Source organism: Quercus robur, chromosome 2 (assembly GCF_932294415.1).
Source record: "Quercus robur chromosome 2, dhQueRobu3.1, whole genome shotgun sequence".
In the NCBI taxonomy this organism is placed as follows: domain Eukaryota; kingdom Viridiplantae; phylum Streptophyta; class Magnoliopsida; order Fagales; family Fagaceae; genus Quercus; species Quercus robur.
This window is the reverse complement of record NC_065535.1, coordinates 57950948-57973208: the sequence shown is the minus strand read 5'-3', so window position 1 is coordinate 57973208 and position 22261 is coordinate 57950948. Positions and strand designations below refer to the sequence as shown.

The 22261-nt window shown below is 37.9% G+C and overlaps 1 protein-coding gene across 1 annotated transcript in view; it reads left to right on the top strand.

Moving 5' to 3' along the window:
• The window catches only part of LOC126714175 (myosin-17-like), a 28861-nt gene extending 9880 nt beyond the window's left edge, over positions 1–18981 (top strand). Inside the window, exons 17-39 of the mRNA XM_050414201.1 lie at positions 10834–10965; positions 11100–11209; positions 11358–11418; positions 12140–12317; positions 12919–13124; positions 13296–13415; positions 13524–13622; positions 13747–13968; positions 14660–14799; positions 15312–15429; positions 15521–15571; positions 15666–15746; positions 15847–16017; positions 16174–16329; positions 16425–16634; positions 17140–17277; positions 17362–17432; positions 17554–17653; positions 17733–17789; positions 17894–17950; positions 18053–18133; positions 18226–18308; positions 18415–18981. Of these exons, the coding sequence (XP_050270158.1) occupies positions 10834–10965; positions 11100–11209; positions 11358–11418; positions 12140–12317; positions 12919–13124; positions 13296–13415; positions 13524–13622; positions 13747–13968; positions 14660–14799; positions 15312–15429; positions 15521–15571; positions 15666–15746; positions 15847–16017; positions 16174–16329; positions 16425–16634; positions 17140–17277; positions 17362–17432; positions 17554–17653; positions 17733–17789; positions 17894–17950; positions 18053–18133; positions 18226–18308; positions 18415–18538 (2766 nt within the window). The 3' untranslated portion in view covers positions 18539–18981. The remainder of the gene's footprint in view (positions 1–10833; positions 10966–11099; positions 11210–11357; positions 11419–12139; positions 12318–12918; positions 13125–13295; positions 13416–13523; positions 13623–13746; positions 13969–14659; positions 14800–15311; positions 15430–15520; positions 15572–15665; positions 15747–15846; positions 16018–16173; positions 16330–16424; positions 16635–17139; positions 17278–17361; positions 17433–17553; positions 17654–17732; positions 17790–17893; positions 17951–18052; positions 18134–18225; positions 18309–18414) is intronic.
• The last annotated feature ends 3280 nt before the right edge of the window (positions 18982–22261 follow it).

The window sequence follows — 22261 nt, the reverse complement described above, 5'->3', positions numbered from 1 at the left end:
GAGCTGAGGAATTTGCAATCTTCGGTTAATTATGATGGCAGGTAGTGTGCTGGCTGCTGAGCTAATTTATCAGTTGGGGAATTTATGTCTTTATGAATTTAAAAATTCTTTCTTGGAATGTTAGGGGTCTAAATGACTTTCGGAAACGTTCGATAGTGAAAAATTTATTGCGTGAGTGGAAGTGTGATGTAATCTGCCTTCAAGAAACTAAGCTTTCTGGTCTGGACAGACAGATGGTTGGCAGCCTGTGGAGTTGTCCTTTTGTGGATTGGGTGGCTTTAGATGCAGTCCAGACGGCCGGTGGGGTGTTGTTGATGTGGGATAGTAGGGTTTTAGAGAGGTTGGAGGTTTTGGTGGGTTCTTTTTCTGTGTCTGTTCGGTGGCAAGGGTTGGGAGACGGCTTCATTTGGGCGTGTTCTGGGGTCTATGGCCCAGTTGATAACAATGCGAGGGGGCTAATGTGGGACGAGTTGGTAGTTGTTCACCATTTCTGGAGCGTCCCTTGGTGTTGTATCGGGGATTTTAATATTGTTCGTTTCCCTAGTGAACGGTTGGGAAATTCTCGTCTTACTCCGGCTATGGAATTGTTTTCAGAGTTCATTGAGGATCTTAATTTGATAGATTTGCCTTTGGAGGGAGGGAGCTATACTTGGTCTAGCGGATCAAATCAGCCCTCGATGTCTAGGTTAGACAGAGTTTTGGTGTCTTCCGATTGGGAGGAACATTATCCGGATGTGATTCAACGGATTTTACCTCGCCCTATTTCAGATCATTTCCCAATTCTAGTGGAGATAGGGGGAATGGCGAGGGGGAAAAGCCCTTTTAGGTTTGAGAATATGTGGCTAAAGACGGAAGGGTTTACTGATAGAGTGCATTCTTGGCGGAATCGGCATTCTTTCTCAGGTACTCCTAGTTTTGTGTTTGCCAAAAAGCTGAAGGCTTTGAAAGAAGACATCGTTCAGTGGAATCGGTTGGAGTTTGGTCATGTCGGACGCAAAAAGACTCAACTATTAGAGGCTTTGAAGTTATTAGATGCCAAGGAAGGGGAGTTTGGCCTCTCTGATGCAGAGACATGTGAGAGAGTTGCGGTGAGATCTGAAGTTGAGAAACTTCTCTCCTTGGAGGAAATCTCTTGGAGACAGAAATCAAGGATGCTATGGATTAGGGAAGGAGATAATAATACGAAATTCTTCCATAAGGTGGCTAATTCCCGTAGAAGGTTTAATCATCTGAGTTTTTTGGAGGTGGATGGGGTGATTTATGAGGAGGAATCCGAGGTGGCTGCCCAAGTAGTAAATTTTTATAAAAATTTGTATCAGGAGACAGAGGAGTGGAGGCCTTTTGTGGAAGGTTTGGAATTTGATCAGATAGATGGGTCGGAGAGGGGTTGGCTTGAAAGGAGATTTGAGAAGGAGGAGATTCTTCTAGCTGTTAATGAGCTGGCTGGAGATAAATCTCCAGGTCCAGATGGTTTTTCTATGACTTTTTTCCATCATTGTTGGAGAGTGGTGGAAAGTGATGTTCTAGCAGTTTTTGAGGAGTTCTATCATCATAGTAAGTTTGAGAAATCTTTGAACGCTACCTTTTTAGCCCTTATTCCTAAGAAGAATGATGCTTCTAATATTCGAGATTTCAGGCCTATTAGCTTGGTGGGGAGCTTGTACAAGATCTTGTCTAAGGTTTTGGCAAATCGATTGAAACGGGTTTTAGATCAATTGATTTCTGAGTCTCAGAATAGTTTTGTGGGAGGTAGACAGATTCTTGACTCAGTTCTTATTGCCAATGAGTGTGTTGACAGTCGAGTAAAGAGTAAGATCCTGGGGGTGATTTGTAAGCTAGACATTGAGAAAGCTTACGATCATGTGAATTGGGAGGCCCTTCTAGATCTTTTGAAGAGAATGGGCTTTGGGGAGAAGTGGTGTAGATGGATTCGCACTTGTATTTCTACTGTCCAGTTTTCTATTTTGATTAATGGGGCTCCAGCTGATTTTTTTGGGAGTTCGAGGGGATTGAGACAAGGAGACCCGCTTTCTCCAATGTTGTTTTTGGTGATGATGGAGGTCTTAAGTAGGATGTTGAAAAAAGTTGAAGGTGCTGGCTTGATCAGGGGTTTTAAGGCTGATGGGAGACGGGGTGAAGGGGAATGTGTCTCGCATCTTCTATTTGCGGATGATACTATCCTGTTCTGTGATGCGGAAATAGAGCAGATCCTTCATGTGCGGATGCTTCTCCTTTGTTTTCAGGCTGTGACAGGTTTGAAGGTTAATGTCTTGAAGAGTGAGATGGTTCCAATAGGGGAGGTGAATAATGTCCATACCTTGGCAGAGATTCTTGGTTGTCGGATTGGGTCTTTGCCTATGACCTACCTTGGTATGCCGTTGGGGGCTTCCCATAAGTCCCCTTCTATTTGGAATCCTATCTTGGAGAAAATTAATAGGAAGTTGGCCGGGTGGAAGAAGTTGTATTTGTCAAAAGGAGGTAGACTGACGCTTCTTAAGAGTACGCTCTCTAGTCTTCCTACTTATTATTTATCTCTTTTTACTATCCCCTCGCATGTGGCTAATAAGATTGAGAAGATCCAGAGGGACTTCTTGTGGGGGGATTCGAAGGTTCATTTGGTGGGGTGGGATAAGGTGTGTGCTCCTAAGGCTAATGGAGGTTTGGGGATAAGGAAGTTAACTACTTTTAATAGAGCCTTATTAGGAAAATGGTTATGGCGGTTTGGGGTTGAGGAGTCTCGTCTTTGGAGGAGGGTCGTAGCTTTGAAGTTTGGGGTAGAGTGGGGGGGTTGGTCTTCCAAGCTAGGCAGGGGTGTTCATGGATGTGGTCTATGAAGAAGTATCCGAAAAGGTTGGGAGGTTTTTAGCAAATATATCCGGTTTGAGGTAGGGGCGGGGAATAGAGTGAAGTTTTGGACAGATCAGTGGTGTGGGGACTTACCACTCCACCTATCCTTCCCGGTAGTGTATGGGATTGCCACTAATAGAGAGGCTTCTGTGGCTTCGTCTCTCGAACGGTTGGGGACCGAGGCTCGAAGAAGCTGGAAGGTTCTTTTACTTAGGGATCCTAATGATTGGGAGACGGGAGATGTGGTTGATTTCCTTCACACCTTGGCTTCTAGTTTACCTCAATCTGAGCAAGGTGACCGTATGATATGGAAATTGTCGAAGAAAGGAGATTTTAACATCCGCTCGTTCTACGATAGGCTTCGAAGCCCCTTGCCTATTATCTTTCCTTGGAAAGGTATTTGGAAGGTTAAGGCTCCTACGCACGTCTTGTTCTTTGTTTGGACTGCTTCTTGGGAGAAGATTCTTACAGGGGACATTCTGCGATGTAGAGGCTTTGATTTTGTTGACTGGTGTGTTATGTGTCGTTGTAATGGGGAGACGGTGAATCATTTGCTTCTCCATTGTGAAAAAGCTTATCAGTTGTGGAGCTTGGTGTTTAGATCCTTTGGGATTTCTTGGGTCATGCCTAGATCGGTTGCAGATATGCTTTTCGGTTGGTGGAATTGGTTTGGAAAGCACTCTTCTAGCATTTGGAATTTAGCTCCGTTGTGCCTAATGTGGTGTATTTGAAGGGAGCGAAATTGGCGGACTTTTGAGGACAGGGACAAATCCGATGACCAATTGCTTGCTTATTTTTGTGGTTCTCTATTTGATTGGTCTAGGGCTTGGGGACTCACCTCTAGTGACTCTCTCCCTTTGTTCCTTAGTTCTCTCCTTTGTATTTAGCTCTTTGTTGTTTTCCGTTTGTTTTCTTGTCTTTTTCTTCTTCTTTTTGTTTCTTTCTCTGTACTCTTTGCCCTACCTTATGTTTTCATGGGGTAGTTTCTTGAATATACATCTTTCTTATTTATCAAAAAAAAAAAAAAAAAAAGAAGTTGGTAACTTAAAAAACAAAAAGAAATTTCAAAATGTGAAATTCCTAGCAAACGCCAAAACCAAATCTCCAGCAAACCCCAAACCCCAACCAACGAACCCAGTTGAACCCATCACCCACCAACATCTCTTTCTCTAAACCCAGATCTGATCAAACCTAGTCAAACCCACCAACGATCACCGATCAAAGCCGAGGAGAAAGCATAGATCCCGGCAAACCCAGTCAAACCCAGCACCCACCATTTCTTTCTCTAAACCCAAATCCAAAGAGAAAGTCGAAAGAGAGATAGAGATAGAGATTTTGATCTGAGAGAGAGAGAGAGAGAGAGAGAGAGAGCTTTGTTTTTAATTTTTTTTATTTAGTGGCGGCGACGACGACCATGAAGTCGAAGTCGTAGTCAAGGTGGGTTTCTGAGGCATGAGATTTGGATCTGGTACTGGTATGATCCGAATTTGAATCAAATAAGAGAAAGGGATTGGGTGGTGATGGACTTGTCTTCTTGAGCTCCATTGGTGTAGATGCGACCATTAAAAGATCAGATGGTAGAGAAAGGAAGGTGGGACCATTTGGATGGCTTGGCAGGGATGAAGATGATGTGGGAGTTGAAGAGGAGAGAAGGGAGGGAAGGGTTGGAACTTGGAGCCAAGCCAGGAGAGTATGAGAATGGGTTTGTTTTTCTTTGGAGTGAAATGGAGAGTTTGTGTTTGGAGGTTGAGGGAGTGAGCTTGGGATTTGAGGAAGGAAATGGCGAAGGTGTAGTTTGGGTTTGGCTGGGCTGTGTAATTGTGTTGATTTGATGGCAACATTGACTATTGAGAGTAAGCAAAGGAAGTTTGAGAGTAAATGGTTTATGTTTGTTATTGTGTTTTTTGTGTTTGTGATCTTGTGTTAATGTTTAAATTTGAGTTTATGTTTTTTGTATTTAGTTCTAGGTTTGTGCTTTATGTTCTTGTGTTGATGTTTAAATCTGTGATTGTGTTCTTATGTGTTCTTGTTCAAAATAAATTAGATCTAAAATTGATGTATTTTATTGTTTTTAATTTTGTTTTTTCTTTTTTAATTTCATTAAAATTGATTAATAAATTTTTTTATATTTAGAAGTTGACATGGCATTTTTTTAAATGCTAATTAAATTTTTTTATTATTTTTTAATTGGCCACGTTAGCATTTAATATGCTAGCAATGCACCCAGTTTGCCACCTAAGCAATTTCTGTTAGTGGGCTAATAGAAATGACCAAAATGGAACGTGTTAATTGATTTAGAGATTAAAAGTGGTAAAATTAAAATGTAGAGACTAAAATGAAAAAAAAAAAAAAACCAAAATGTAGGGACTAAAAGTGCATTTACACCTAATATTAATATATTTATGGTGCTTCACATCACAAAAGCACATAATATGACATGTAACACTTAGGTTAAGCCACATAATGCAAGCACAACATGTATGACCCAACTTTTGCTAATAAAATAAAAAATTATGGTACATGATTAAAATAATTTACGGGTGGGGTTGTGTATCCATGGTATACTCCTTGGGCCTGGGGGTGGATCCGGTGGATCCAAAGGGCCCTACCTTGATGAGGTTCCACGTCATCAAAAACAAAGGAAATTTTTAATTTTTTTTCTTTTTCTTGCTTGGGGTTTTCCTTTGTATGCTTGTACTAGGGTTGCTCATACTAGGGTTGCACATCTTTGCTCTCTTTATTTATTTAATTTTTTTTTTTCAATAATGAATTTTCTTACTTATCAAAAAAAGATTTCTAGAAACTTTCGGTAATAGAATTCTAACTGGAGCACTATTTTAAATTGCTTGAAACTTTGATAATAGTGTTACCTTTAGAGCAAACTATGTTAATAATTTAAGTGTACTTATAATGCGTCACATGGCAAAAGCATGTTGTACGATGCATAATTCTTTTATTGAGCAACTTAGCACAACCACATTTTCTAGGACACAACTAATATTCTATAGTATATGATATTATATGTATTTGTGCTTTGGAAAGGGGGCATTTGCAATATATATATATATATTTTTTTGATTACTTACACCGAGTATGGCCACCTAGGGTCTTAATGACATGACATAGGCAATATATTGAAATGGGATACTCTGGTCTCAGAATGCATCTTAGAGAGCTATAATCAATGTGGTTAGTACACAACTAAACTGACATGGAACAGGTGGTTTGATCAAGATCTGATCAATTTTGAAAGCCAAAATTTCTGAAAACTGAGAATTTCAATTTAGTCACTAAATTCTCTATGCCTTTTTTTAGTGTTTGAATGTTTGGACAACGGTTTTGTTGATGGGCTTACTGTTGTGGGAAGCTGAATACAGCAGGTATTAATCACAGAGAATCAGAAAGAAGAATATATAATCTATATAACATCATGCTGGGATCCCTAAGCATAACCCATGGTTCTTAGGCATCATACCCAAGAGAAGGTTCACAAGAGTTCTGCAATAGAATTGGATTTTAAATTTTTTCTTTACTGACCCCAAAATACGGCAATACATTACGTATATGGGCTGCATATGTTTTCTAGCACGCTTGTGAGCCATGTATGACTTGGATTAAGAAGAGATCCAAAAGATGCATATAAATATGATCCAATAAATACCATGGAATAAAACAACAACAACCAAGCCACAATCCCAAATTTTTTGGGGTTAGCTATGATTCTCAACTAATCAATCTAGGTCGGCCACACATATTCTTTAGCCTCAGTCTATTCCATTAGAAGTTGTACTCTTTGATACTTCCTTAATTGACATGTCCTGATTTACTTATATTATTAATTTAATTTTAGGTCTTTTTCTACTTTTTTCTACTTCTTTAACTTGAATCAACTCTCTCTTTTTTTATAGGCGCATTAATCGCACTCCTCTGAATATGACTAAATCATCTCAAGTGACTTTCTCTCATCTTTTAATTAATAGGTGTCACCCGTATCATTAGGCAAAGTTTCTCATTTTGAATTCTATCTTTCTGTGAATTTTCACTTATTTTTCTTAACATTCTCATTAAGCTACTCTCATTTTATGAATATGTTGCTTATTAACAGCCCAACATTCAATACCATAGAGCATATCTGGTCTTATAGCAGTCTTATAAAATTTTCTACGCTCTCACAATAATCTTGATGTGCTTCTTCATTTCATCCATGTTGCTCTTATACTATGATTCACATTCTCTTCAATATTTCCATTTTTATGAATTATTGATCCAAGATATTCAAATCTATCCTTTGACTATTCAATCTTACAAACCCTTCATCTCAATTTCTACTTTTGCTAAATTTACATTCCGTGCACTCTATTTTGGTCATACTTAAGTGAAAGTCTTTAGATTCTAGAGCGTCTCACCAAATTTATAACTTGGAGTTAAATCCCATGGTTTTAAAAACCGAACTGAGAGCCGAACCTTTTTTTTTTCAAAATTCCCAGTTCAACCTGGTTTTTGACCGGTTTTGTCCGATTGTTGACCGGTTTTCACTGGTTTTGGGTCTTTTCCAGGACTGGACTGGCCTTCGGTTCTTGATTCAACCAATCGGACTGGCCAGTCCCCTTTTTAAAACATAGTTAAATCCAGCTCTAGTTTCATCCACTTAAATTATTCCCTATGTTTTAAAAACTGGACTGGACCGGCCAGTTTGACCTGTTGAATCGAGAACCAGAGGCCAGTTCGGCTCCAAAAAAAGGCCCAAAACCGGTCAACAACTGGAAAAACCGGGTTGAACAGGGAATTTTTTTTAAAACGGTTCGGTTCTTGGTTCGGTTTCTTAAACCATGACTATACCATCTGCAAAAATCATATACTAAGAGATTTTCTCTTAAATTGATTTCATGAGTTCATCCGCCACTTGTGCAAAGAGATATGGATTTAATGTTGACCCTTGATGTAAACCTATAGTGATAGGAAACTCATTTTTGATGCATTTGCATGTTCTCACAATAGTTATAGCTCCATCATATATATCCTTAATTAACTTAATATACTTTAAAGGAACTCTTTTATTTTTCAAATTCCACCACTTAACCTCTCTAGAGACCCTATCACATGATTTCTCTAGGTAAAAAAAACCAAGTGAAGATATTTACATGCCCCTATATGTTTTTCCATTAAACTTTTAAGTAATAAAATAGCGTCCATGGTAGGTTTTCCTGACATAAAACTAAATAGATTCTCGCATATTTTTGTTTTGTGTCTTAACCTATATTCAATTACTCTCTCCCAAAGTTTCATGGTGTGACTTATAAGTTTAATTCCATGGTAATTTGTATAGTTTAGAATATCGACATCGTTCTTGTAAATAGATATTAAAGTATTACTCTTCCACTCATTAGGCATTTTGTTAACGCTAAAGATCTTATTGAAAATGTTTGTCAACCAGCATACACCCATATTGCCCAAGTTCTTTTAGACTTCAATGGAGATTTAAACTGGTCCCATGGCTCTTCCCATTTCTTTCCTCAATGCATCCTTTACCTCAGTTATCTTAAATCTTCAAACCAACTTATGGTTTCTATTCTCTATAGGGTGACTTAATCCACTCCAATCTTTCATATCACTTGCATTAAAAAAATTTCAAAATAACTTTTCTGTCTCACTTGTCCGCCACCCAAAAAGTAAATAAATAGATGATTTATTCATCTTTCTTTAGTATGCTCTTCTTTTTCTAATGCTTTTTGATCTTCATTTTTAATGCTTTGGACACCATTTATTCAAGTCAATTGTTTTCATTTTCCTTGTCTTGCCAAGTTTATAAATATTCTTTTCTCCCTCCTTCATCTCCAACTTTTTATATATTTTATCATAAACCTTATATTAGGATCTCGGACAACTTTTTTTTACTTCCCTCTTGGACACCTTATAACACATAGGTAGGCTTATATAACTCTCTCTCTCTTTAATCTAATTGCTGCTTGGACCTCCTTATTCCACCACCAAGTCTCCTTCGTCAGTTACCCCATCCCTTAGATTCTCCAAGTACGTCTTTTGCCACTCTTTTTATAAAAATTAGCCGTATCATTCCATGTCTTATACTTCTTTTTCCAAATTCCACTTGCCCTCTTTGATCATTTTATTTTTGAACATATCTTGTTTCTCCCCCTTCAAATCTCATGACCTAATCCCTGGGTTTCTTTGTCTCATTACTCTTCTTTACCATCTTCTGATACAAATGTCTAGTACCACCACCCAATGTAGAGTGGTTACACTCTCTTTTGGTATCACCTTACAATCTTTACAACATCTACTATCCATTTTTTGAGTAAGAATTAAATATGTTTGATTGATGTTTGTCTGCTTGTGAAGGAATAAGTATGATTCCCTCTTCTTGAACCAAGTTTTCGTTAATATCAAATCATAAGTTGTTGCAAATTCTAGAATAATATCTCCTTGGGCCACTATCTTTTCCAACATGACCTCTCCCCAAATAAAAATCTTTTCCTGGTATGGTAACCCTTGAATTAATTCATCCTTTGTCCACCCAAATTTTTTGCTTAATGGGTTTTTTCAATGCTATTTCAGGAGCATACGCACTAATTATGTTAATTGTCTCTTCTCCCAAGACAAGTTTTATTAACATAATTCTATGCCCTATCCTTCCAACCTCAACAACTTTATTTAGGACTTTTGTCTATAATTATCCCTACTCCATTTCTACTTTATCTCTTCCTATATACCATAATTTATATCATGTATATTCAATTTCTCACCTACCTACTTAGTCTATTGAAGTCATATTTTTCCTTTTCTCTTTCTAATCATTGTATCTACTATTTCCAATAGTTTCCCGATTAAAGACCTTATAATCCAAGTGCATAAGCCAATCCCATCCTCTTGAACTAACTTTTTTACCTGCACTTGTCCATCAAAATGCAGGAACTCTTGCCCATTTTTCATTACGCCCAAGCTCCAATGTAGCATGTTGCTTACAAGGAGTGCCCTAGCTAACCCTTGCCCACTTTTGGGGTCCAATGCAGCGCATTGCTAGTAGGGGATCCCTCGACTTATATTTGTAGTGGATCTATACATAATAGAGTGATTAAATTTTACATTGGCCATCAACATACCACAATCCTCCTATTTCCGATCTTGGGACTGGCCATGAACAAAATATGACACTACACACATACCCATAAAATAAAGCCTATACATAATCAAGACCAATTAGTGAGCTGCTACTACAGAAAGAAATACTAATATAACCTTGCCCAGATGGTTACAATAGTGACCTTAATAACATAATGGGTATGGGAAATCCTATGTAAAAATTTATCCAAGGAAAAAAAAAAATTTTGGGTAAAGGATATCCAAAAATCTAATAAATTTCACTTACATATATCCTAATTGCAGGCTTTTATGTTCTTCCTCACTTTTTTTGGCACATGACATTTGAGGCTTGCAGCTAGGCTGTTTCAAAATAATTTTTTTTGGTATCATGTTCTTGAAGTGCTTAATTTTAAATGGCAATGATACTGCTTTTCTCTATCTCTCTCTCCGTACAAAATTAATGTTTACAGCTTTCAATTTCAGTTCAACATTACTGCAAAAGCATGTACATGTCTGTAGGTGGATTGTGGTCTCGTGTTATCTCAGTAGCATCCACTTCTCTTTTTACTCACCTTTTTTTTAATGGGAATCAATACGAGCAAGGCCGTAAATCTGATCCAAAACTGTGTTTCTTTTTCCTTATAGAGTTAGTCATGTTATAGGAGTAAATTTTTACTCTGCCCGACATGCTACAATTTGACTTGATGAACATTGTCACATAGAGTCAGTTTTCAAAATGCAACAATACTTCTAGATGGACAGTACACAGCCTTTCCAAACATGGTAGATCTAGGGGTCTTGAGGGACTCTATACATAAAGCTGTGTATATGCCTGATACAATATTTTGTTTTCTTACAAATAAGTGAGATGTGCTCTTAAAAATGCAGTTACAACTTCAATCTTTAATGGAGACCTTGAGTACAACAGAACCTCATTATATCAGATGTGTGAAGCCAAACAATGTCCTTAAGCCTGCTATTTTTGAGAACCTCAATGTAATCCAACAATTGCGCTGTGGTGTAAGTATAATCCAACTATACCTTTTGCTTTGTTTTTGTACTTCATTTATTTGTGAAACCTGCAAAGCTTAACATTTTTGTTTTATAATCCTGTCTTCTTAGTAAAATTCATGTGTCATTATTATTTGTTGTAGGGTGTTCTTGAGGCAATCAGAATCAGCTGTGCTGGATATCCTACTCGACGAACATTTTATGAGTTTCTTCACCGCTTTGGTGTTCTTGCTCCTGAAGTTTTGGAAGGGAAGTAAGTGTATATTTTTTGTTTCTAATGGCATCTTGTGTTTCTGTCTGGCTCCATCCCTGCTTTTCATTCTTTCTTCTTTTAACCCTTTTATTCTCGGTATAGTCCACTCTTGTTTTAGAAACAACTCTTATTATTTCTTTGTGAACAGCTATGATGAGCAGGTTGCTTGCCAAATGATTCTGGATAAAAAAGGATTGAAAGGTTATCAGGTAATTCACATATCTCCTTGGAACTCATTTTGATGATGCTATGTAGTGGCTATGGGGTTAGGTTGAGACAAGGAGGCCCTACCAGACCCTGTCTGCCATGGGGGTACTTCTTAGCTCACATGTTCAAAACCTGCATTGGGGCAACTTGGGGTGAGAATATAAGATCAAACCTGGGGCAGATGGAGTAAATACCCATCTGTGTATTTGAATGCACTCCAATATTCTGTCACTAATATCTGATAGCCTGTTCCTTTCTCACATGCACTGTCAAACAACCTGTGGCAATCAGAAATAAACTGAGTAGCAGGGGGAGAATACCTTACAGCAATTGGTCATATGTGCTTTCCTGGTTGTACCTTAAAGGTTTAAAATGTGTCTGTGTTTATGATAAGAATTCTATAGAAAGTTCCAGAGGTATTTGAAATTCTCCAGGTGGGCATGTTTCAACACAAGTTGACCAAGACTGAAGCTTTTCATTAACCTTATGCTGGTAGGAATGTGTCGACGAACCTTGCCCCTACAATAGTTGTCAGCCTTGTCTGGGGAATCTAACCTGGATTTCTAAATACCCATTTAATCTGAAGCACAAATTGAAGTTTCTAACTGCTTGTTACATTTTGTCTTGCTTAGTTCTATGTCAATAAATCATTATTACATGTGATGATGCATTTTCCCATTGGTGAGTTTTTAATGTCATACTTTGTTCAACATGGCTCGGCAGATAGGCAAGACAAAAGTCTTCCTCAGGGCTGGTCAGATGGCTGAGTTGGATGCAAGAAGAGCAGAGGTGCTTGGAAATGCGGCTAGAATCATTCAAAGGCAAAGTCGTACATATCTTGCACGCAAGGAGTTTGTTGCATTACGTAAAGCTGTGATTCAATTGCAGTCGTGTTTGCGAGGTATCGTCAAGTTGTCTTTGAAACAATGCTGATTCTCAAAATCTGGTCATAATTTACAGTGAAAAATTGGACTTTTAACATTTTTTTTTTTTCCAATTTATATGCGACTGGAAAATCATATGTCTTGCCCTTTCTTCTGAGGCCAGATGCCTAACCACCAGACTTTTAAACCACTTTGAACTCAAGCTGCATCTGACCACTTTTTCTTATCAAAGGAGATTAGCTTGTCTGCTTTTCAGTCCTATGTGCATGTGTGTGTTTTGGGGGGGGGGGGGGGGGGTCAATAAGTAAGATGGGAGGCAATGCGTGGGGGAAGAAAAAAAAAAGAATATGGGAATGCAACAGTAAATCACTTATAGTGTATAATGCCTATATAGTTCATGGTAACGTAATAATTTTTTCCAGTTATTCCAGAGAGAATCATGACGGGTTATTTTCCCTTTGTAGCAAAAAATATATACATATATACATCTTGCTGCACTTCACAAATTAATATTCTATTAACTTCTTATCAAAAAAAAAAAAAAATCTATTTACTACTTTTAGCCTATCATTCATGATTCAGATTATAATCAATTTCAATGTGTGCAATTATGAATAGGTATATTGGCTCGCAAACTATATGAGCAATTACGCCAAGAAGCAGCAGCTTTGATGATACAGAAGAATTTCCGACGATACATTGTCCTGAAATCCTACTCAACAGTACGATTGTCTGCAATCACATTGCAGACAGGGTTAAGGGCAATGACTGCTCGCAATGAATTCAGATTCAGAAAGCAAACTAAGGCAGCAATTATTGTCCAGGTCCTATTACCATACATCTCAAAAAATACATTATCTTGGAATGCAGAAAAGGAGATCTTGCAAGTGTCATATGCATGCTGCAAAATCAAGATCTACATAGCATTTATTACCAACTGAAACTTGTTAAAGAATTTAATATTGAGCGGTTGTTCTTTTGTTGGCGGATTGCAGGCTCGTTTGCGTTGCCACATAGCATATTCATATCACAAGAGTCTCCAGAAGGCTGCACTAGTTACTCAGTGTAGTTGGAGGCGAAGGATTGCTCGGAAGGAGCTCAGAATGCTCAAAATGGTATTGAATTCCTTAATGTGTTTCTTTTTGTCTAGTAAGATGTACTGCATCATGCATTGTGTATGAGGAATACATTCAGGTGGTAACCATTGGTGTAAATCCATTCAGGCTGCAAGAGAAACTGGGGCCCTAAAAGAAGCAAAAGACAAACTAGAAAAGCGCGTGGAAGAACTTACATGGCGTTTGCAGCTTGAGAAGCGATTAAGGGTAACTATATTTTTGTTTATATTGTATATCAATACCAAGTATGGTATTTATCTGGATCAATGAGACTATGTGCACCACAATCGACTTGCATTATAATTTAATTTTATGTTGAATTGAATCACAGACTGATTTGGAAGAAGAAAAAGGCCAGGAAATTGCAAAGTTACAGGATGCTTTACATGCAATGCAAATACAAGTAGAAGAAGCAAACGTCAGGGCTATCCAAGAACGAGAAGCAGCTCATAAAGCTATTGAAGAAGCACCTCCAGTCATTAAGGAGACTCCTGTTTTAATCCAAGACACGGAAAAGATTGATTCTTTAACTTCTGAGGTGGAGAGTTTAAAGGTATGCAGTGGTTTCTCCTATGAATTCTTTAAATATTTGGTATATATATTAAAATTTTTTTTTGAAACAATGCTTTCTTAAACTAAAACTGCTTGATTTTAATGTATCTTCATGGAAATGTCTCTATGCTGGAGACACTACAAGGTCCAACTGGTGCATGCTTGAAACTTGAGCTTGGTACATAAATGTGAATTTCATCTGTTATTTGACTTTATTTGAGTTAATCAAGCTTTTCATTTACCTTTTTGTTTGGGATCATTTGAAGCTTTAAAGATAATAAGAACAATAGCTGCAATCTACTTGCGGTTTATTGCTGCTGTACCTTGGTTCAGTTTACAACCATTGGCTTAGAGTTGTTTTAAATTTAACCCTTAGAACCGAAAGAACAAGATGATCATCATTTCACCATTACTTGAATATCATATTATCAATCGTTGTCAAATTTTAATTCTATCAATGAGTGACTTAGAGATGAAACTTGAGGGATTCCCCCTCCCTCCCCCCCCCCCCTTTCCCCAGCAGCAAAAGAGGAAATGCATTACTTAAACCTCAGTTCTTACAACAGAGCTAACAAAAATACTAACAGTACGACTAGAAGCGGCATAGACTAGGTTAAAGCTAACAATAAAGCTACATCAGCTGGGGGAACTTGTGGGAATTACTGACTTAAGGAACCTTTCTTGTTCTCCAGGCTCTGCTACTATCAGAAAGACAGGCAGCAGAGGAGGCCAGGAGAGCTTCTACAGATGCTGAGGCTAGAAATGTAGAGCTGACTAAAAAACTTGAAGATGCAGAGCAAAGAGTGGATCAGCTTCAGGAATCTGTGCAGAGGTTTGTAACTCATGATAAAGGAACTGTCTGGATGTCAAATATTGTTGTTTTAGAGATTACAAACAATGAGCTCCAGACCTGATTGACTCAACCTACCCCTTCTTTTTTCTGTCTTGGTGAAGTTATTTGTATTTTGCTTTACTATGTTGTATCTTTTCCTCTTGGGTAAAACTACTTGTTAACCACATCAAAAGGAGAGAGAAAGAGAGCTTCACCCTAGTTGTCATGACAGTGAAGCGTATCCATCAGAGTTTGTTCATTGCTTATTGCCCTATGCCTGGTTTAAAAATTGTTTCAGTTTGACTTATTTTGTTAGGACTCAACTCCAACCTGGCTATCAATTGTCATTTAGTTGGACTTCCCATTCTCATATGTCTCTAGTCTTCATATATGCGTCTGTATGTGTTCATGTATGCATGCCTTTAATCTCTCTCTCTCTCTTGCTTGCATGGAATTCTTTTTGGATAAAATCTTAAAATGCTTTTGAAAGTGATGTATTTATTATGATTCAGGTTTGAAGAGAAACTCTCCAATTCAGAGTCGGAGAACCAAGTACTTCGTCAGCAAGCACTAACCTTGTCACCAACTGGGAAAACTTTGTCTGCAAGATCAAAGACTATGATTATTCAGGTATGAGTGGAATTGTTGTTATTTATTATATTCCTTGCATTATAATATACAAATCCATAAAAGTATGTGGTGTTATTTCTTGAATTTACAGAGAACACCAGAGAATGGGAATGTTCTAAATGGGGGAGCCAAGGTTGCATCAGTAAGAGGACATCATTCCTTTTGATAATTAATACATTAAAAAATTCTTGGAGATGGAAGAGCAGGTAATTCTAATGGTCTGATACTTATTTCAGGATATGACTCTTGCAATATCAAATGCACGTGAGCCTGAATCAGAGGAAAAGCCCCAGAAATCTCTTAATGATAAGCAGCAGGTAAGTGGCCATAGACATATGTGAAGCAATCTGCACCTCAATGCATATTTAAAATCTAGTCTAGTTTTTCATTTTCTACTTTTTTTCTTGCAATCTGCAGGAGAACCAGGACATTCTGGTCAAATGCATATCTCAAAATTTGGGATTTTCTGGGGGAAAACCAGTTGCTGCTTGTGTCATATACAAATGCCTTCTTCACTGGAGGTCATTTGAAGTTGAAAGAACTACTGTTTTTGACCGGATTATTCAAACAATAGCTTCAGCCTTAGAGGTAAGTCGCAGTTTTGTGGATTTGAAAGATACGTATCTGTCCATTTACCGAGTTACATTCAAGTTTCAACTTTTATATGCATTTGCATTTGAGGTTTTTTTTTTTTTTTAATTAACATCTCACGTTACTAATTCTGTTGAGTTTCTCTTATTGAAGGTCCCAGATAATAATGATGTGTTGGCTTATTGGTTATCTAATGCATCAACTTTATTGTTTCTGCTACAACACACACTCAAAGCAACTGGAGCAGCTAGCTTGACTCCACAACGACGGAGAACAGCAACAGCTTCTCTTTTTGGAAGGGTGTCTCAAGTATGAAGCAATCATGTTAACTCGTATATGTAATTATTCCGGGGTTTTATTTATTATTGTTGTTTCTTATTCTTTTTCCTTCATGTGAATTCTAGGGGTTACGGTCATCTCCTCAAAGTGCAGGACTCTCATCTTTTCTTAATGGTCGAGGTCTTGGTAGACTTGATGACTTGCGGCAAGTTGAGGCCAAGTATCCGGCATTATTGTTTAAGCAGCAGCTTACTGCCTTCCTTGAGAAGATATATGGAATGATACGAGACAATCTAAAGAAAGAGATCTCTCCATTACTTGGACTATGTATCCAGGTAGCTCTTAAAGTTATTTTATTGTATATGTTGCAATTGATATTTCTTTCACTAGACAGTGGTAAAAGAGACTGTAATGGAAGATCTTAAAAAAGATTGTGATTGAAGCAGTCTAATGATGGTTTGGTATGGTGATTATTAGAACCTTTCCTTTGAATCCCTTTGGACCATTTGTTTTTTTCTTTTAATCCTGTGGGAGAACGCCTTACTTCTGTTGTCTTTATTAGATGAAAAGGCAATTCATGACATCCTTAAAGTGTCAGACCGTTGGTCAAAACAAAAAGATTCAGTCTTTTCTTCTGGTTCCAGCTAAGCCATAAGATTGCTTACAACACTAACATGCGTAACCCCATAGACAGCATTATATATGCAAACACTTAAAAAATTGGTTGGGTGCAATCATGCACTTTGACATGCGGTTCTCCTATTTCTTGAGGGAGGGAGTAGCAATTTGGACAAGAAGCAAAGTCTCTTGGTTTTCATTTGTTTTCTCAATATTATGCAGGCACCCAGGAACTCACGAGCAAGTTTAGTGAAAGGACGTTCCCAAGCTAACGCTGTTGCTCAGCAAGCTTTAATTGCTCATTGGCAAAGTATTGTTAAAAGCTTAAACAGTTCTTTGATGACAATGAAAGCGAACTATGTGAGTTCTGCAGTTTCACATGGAATGTATGCAATTGTGTTCTAGTTGGAACAGTATCATCTCTAATGTGGTCTGGCTTCACAGGTGCCCCCATTCTTAGTCCGTAAAGTGTTCACTCAGATATTCTCATTCATCAATGTTCAGCTATTCAACAGGTAGATGCATCCACTCTCTCTCTCTCTCTCTCTTTCTCTCTCATTGCATTTAGCCTTCATTTATTATATATTGTAGTCTCAAGCTGACAATTGACTCCTATAAATTTACTTGCTCCTTCAGTCTTCTTTTGCGGCGTGAGTGTTGTTCATTCAGTAACGGGGAATATGTAAAAGCGGGTCTGGCTGAATTGGAACAGTGGTGCGATGGGGCTACTGAGGAAGTGAGTACTTTGAAAAACTCTGTGACCTTTATTCCCTGAACAATTTTGTATGTTTTACCCAGACTGCTCTTGTGTACAGTATGCAGGCTCAGCTTGGGACGAACTAAAGCATATTAGGCAGGCTGTTGGATTCCTAGTAAGATTCAGTTGTATAAGCCTTTATATCAAATAACTCAATAGTTTTCATTATTTCATATCAGCTTACTAACTTTCTTTCCTTTCAATTTCTTAATAATTCAGGTCATACATCAAAAACCAAAAAAGACTTTGAGTGAAATAACAAAGGAACTCTGTCCCGTTAGTGCCGCCTCTTTTAAACTACTCAAAATTGTACTTTGGTTTACAATTTTTTTTTTTTGGAGGGGTTATTTTCTCAATTTATTGCATGCTTCTTCTTAGGTGCTCAGCATACAGCAGTTATACAGGATCAGTACAATGTACTGGGACGACAAATATGGCACACACAGTGTGGCTTCAGATGTAAATTTCTTAAACTATGTTGTTGCTTTTGATGTTACTGAAAAGTTTTGTTTCTCCAGATACATGCATGTCATGCTGACTTTTTTCTCCAGGTTATTTCAAATATGAGAGTTATGATGACTGAGGACTCTAGCAATGCTGTTAGTAGTTCGTTCCTATTAGATGATGACTCAAGGTACTGTTTTTACATTATCCTCCTTATTTTCACCTGGTTTTCAGTCTCCATTCATAGACTCAGTTTATCATATGGTTATTTATACATTTCATACATATCAATGCAGCATCCCGTTCTCCGTGGATGACATCTCCAAGTCAATGCAACAAATAGATGTAGCCGACATTGATCCTCCTTCCTTAATTCGTGAAAACTCGGGGTTTGGGTTTTTACTTCCACGTGCCGAGTGATGTTCATGATCATGGTTTTGGATGCTCAGATCTTGTTCTCATGGCTACCTATGGGATGTGCACATAAATTGATGTGCTAAAACTTGTGCATATAGGTTTCATTGCTTGTCACCATTCATGTGTATAGTACATACTTCAACCCAGGCAATCCGTCTTGGTGTGATGTCTGGGTCAATTCATTTTTTTCCTCTCAAGTTATATCAACAAGAGGGGAATTTGTCAAGAAGCCATATCACTGTTGATGTGATAATGTGCAATTATATGGGCATTGGTGTCCTGTGACTTCTGCCAAACCGGCAGAGGCCCTTTTTTATTTTTTATTTTTTCATATTCTTCTTGGGTTTTCAGGTCTTGTAGTGGGGTTTTTTTAAATTGTAATTAGCAACTAAAAATGCTTGTCATAGGCCATTATTTGTTGTGTTTGAAAGCAAATTTGTGTTTAATGTGATGAAATATTTATATATATATATATATATATATATATTTTAAATATTAGATAGAATCTTGTCAGACTATCTTAGCGTTACTGAAAATGTTCTTAGCAGTGTTATCTCAGCTTTAAAACCCCTCAAAAGAGTGAGGTTCCATTATAAATAAATAACGAGTTACGGTGGATTTGGCACCAAAGTTGAAATACAATGTGATGCAGCTTAACCAGTTCCACTGATCACTTACCTCGGTCATGTCCTGGAGGCATTGTAGGAAGAGCAATGTTGGACAATCTATTTCGCAGCCTCGGACACTATTTTTAAATCTAATGGTATACAGACAATTTTTTTCTTTACTAATGAGTTGACAAGTTGTCAATAGTAGATAAACTTAAGTGAAAATAAAGACAACTTCTTCGCGTCTTAATAAGTTGGAAAAACGTTTGTAAAAACTGTTTTCAATAGCATTTCTCTTTTCATTATTATTATATATCAGTCACAATAGGTCGACCCTGGTGGAAAGAGACAAAGATAGCATCACTAGATCAAAAAAATAAAAAGCATTAGAATCCTAATGATATCGACCCTAAAGGCTTGTGTGACCAACTTGATGCTTCACTTTGTAGATTTTGGTGGAATCCAAAAGCAAAATCAGGTCCGTACTGGACTCCAATGTCATGGTCGTCTTTGTGTTGGCCCCAAAAGGAGGGAGGCTTGGGTTTCAGAAACTTTTGGGACTTCAACCAAGCTCTCCTCTCCAAATTTGGCTGGTGGATTGTTTCTGGAAAGGATTGCCTTTGTGTTTAGTTGCTGAAAGCAAAATACAAGGTTTGAAATAATTGGCTTTCCAACTCCTTTTACGGGTAAAGCTTCTCCTTTTTGGAAAAGTTTAATGGGCATTAGACACCTTGTAGCTAAGGCAGCTGGCTTTCAAGTTGGGAATGACGCTTCAATTCGAATTTGGTCTGATCCTTGGATTCCCAACCTTCCAAGCTTTATCCCTTCTCCTAAAGAGGGTGCTAACTTAGATTTGGCCTTGGTAGTTTCACAACTATTAACGCCAGAGTAAAGAAATTGGGACATAGCCAAATTAAATTATTTTTTTGAAGAACCAGTGGTTGAGCTAATTCTAAGCATTCCCATCCCTGTTTTTCAAAAGGAAGATTGTTGGGCTTGGACAGGTTCAAACTCAGGATTGTTCTCTGTTAAATTTGCTTATTGGCTCTTAAGAGTGGAATCTCCTCCCTCCAATATTGATACTGTTAGGGGTCAGATTTGGAAGACAAAAATACATGAGCGTTTCAAGATGCTTCTTTGGAGAATTGCTACTAACTTGTTGCCATCTAAAGAGATTATTTGTAGATTTAATGAGTATGGATTTATGCTGCCCTCTCTGCAGTTCAGCAGTGGAGACAATCTTGCATTTATTCACGGTTTGTCCATTTTCTAAATCTTTGTGGTACCCAAGCTAATGGGGGTTGAGAATGGAAGTTTTTAATTTTGAATCCCCTTTGGAGTTTTTCAATTTTCTTTTATCTCCAAATTTTGCAAGTAATCTGTTGCCTAGCCAAAGAGAGGACTTTTTGTTATTTGGTGCCATCCTCTGTGATGTTGTTTAGAAGCAGAGAGACCTTTCCATATTTAAGAACATGGACATAAATTTGGAAGGTGTTGCAGCCAGAATTTTTAGCCTTTTTGTTGAGCATAAAAGTGCTAGACCCCCCCCCCCCCCTCTTGTGAGATCTCAAGTTTCTGCATCAGCCTTGGGTTGGAGTTTTCCACCGAGGCATGGCTTAAAAATAAATGTAGATGATGCGGTAGGTCCAAGATTCTCTGTCATTGCTGCGGTCACAAAAGATTGGAGAGGGAATGTGGTATTTGCTGGTTCAAGGAAAGTGAACACCACCATCCCTTTTCAAGTTGAAGCGGAAGCAGTGAGATGGACACTCTCTTTAGTTCCGGACTTGAGGTGTGACTTTGTCTCTGTGGAAATAGACTCTCAAGTTGTGGCCAAACTCATATTGAACACAACAGCGTCTCCCCCTTGGAGAATCAAGTTTTTATGCTTTGATTTAAGGTCCTTTTTGTCTAGTTGTAGTAATGTAGCTGTTAGATGGGTGCCTAGGATCTGTAATGAGGCAGCCCACATTATAGCCAAGTGGTCTTTGTTTTGCAATTTTTATGGCTCTTTTGATGTCAGCTTTAGCCCAGACTGTTTCTCCTTTGCTATGTTGAGAGAGTCCAGTTGCTTGTTGTAGTTTGTTTCCTTCTTAATAAAAGTTTTTGATTATTAAAAAAAAAAAAGTACCTATGATTTGATTATTTGAATACAAAGCATTGTTTTCATTGCTTAATTGCATTATAAACTGCAAAACAAATGGCCGGGGTGGCCAGAGTCTTTTGGCCAAATATTTTGTAAATTTAAGTTAATTTGTGATATATGTATTATTCAAAGTTATTTAGCCGAGTAAGGAGAGAGTTGAATTTCAGAAAGAGTAAACATTCAGTCAGGCTGTGGCGTAAAACCAGTGTTTTACACTAGCCAATAGGAGGCTGCCACGTCATTAATTAAAATATCTTTTCTCTTTCTCTCTTACTGTCTCTCTTGTCTTCTCCGTTTCACAGGTCTCTCTCTTCTCTCTCTCTTTTTTTTTTTTTCTTTCTCACTTGTTCTCTTCCTCTCTCTAGCCCTCTCACCCATATCTTTCTTCTCCATCTAAAATCAAATCCAATTCAAAACTTCAAAGCCATCAACCCCTTCCCTTCTCCCTCTCAACAAAGCTAGAGATCTCACTACACAAACCCAAACTCAGATTTACTAAACCCATATTCAGTGTTCACCACATCCCAACCGCCTAACACCACAGATCCACCATAGAGCCCGGACCACGGCCACGGATCAACCGCAACTCCTCTAATCCAGATTTCCTCATCTCAAGCCTGACCCGTAAGGATCTAGCCTCGCATTGTCACCGCATTGTGTATGAACTCGTTCTACATGTTGTAATCGACGAGAGTACATTTCGATTGTTGAGAGGGAGAAGGGAAGGGGTTGGTGACCTTGAAGCTTTTAATCCCAGTAGCAGTAATAGTATGAAGCGCAGCCAGTGGTGGACATCTTTCACTTGCTTGTGAAAACTAACTTATTCTGATTTCCTTCACTTCGATCTTCTCTTTCTCTTTTGGGTATATCTCTACCTCTCCAAGTAACTCTTTCCCTTGATACAACACCGCTATATACATTTCTTTTTTCTTTTTTCTTTTTTTTTTCTTTTCTTTTTGGGGGCCCAAATCT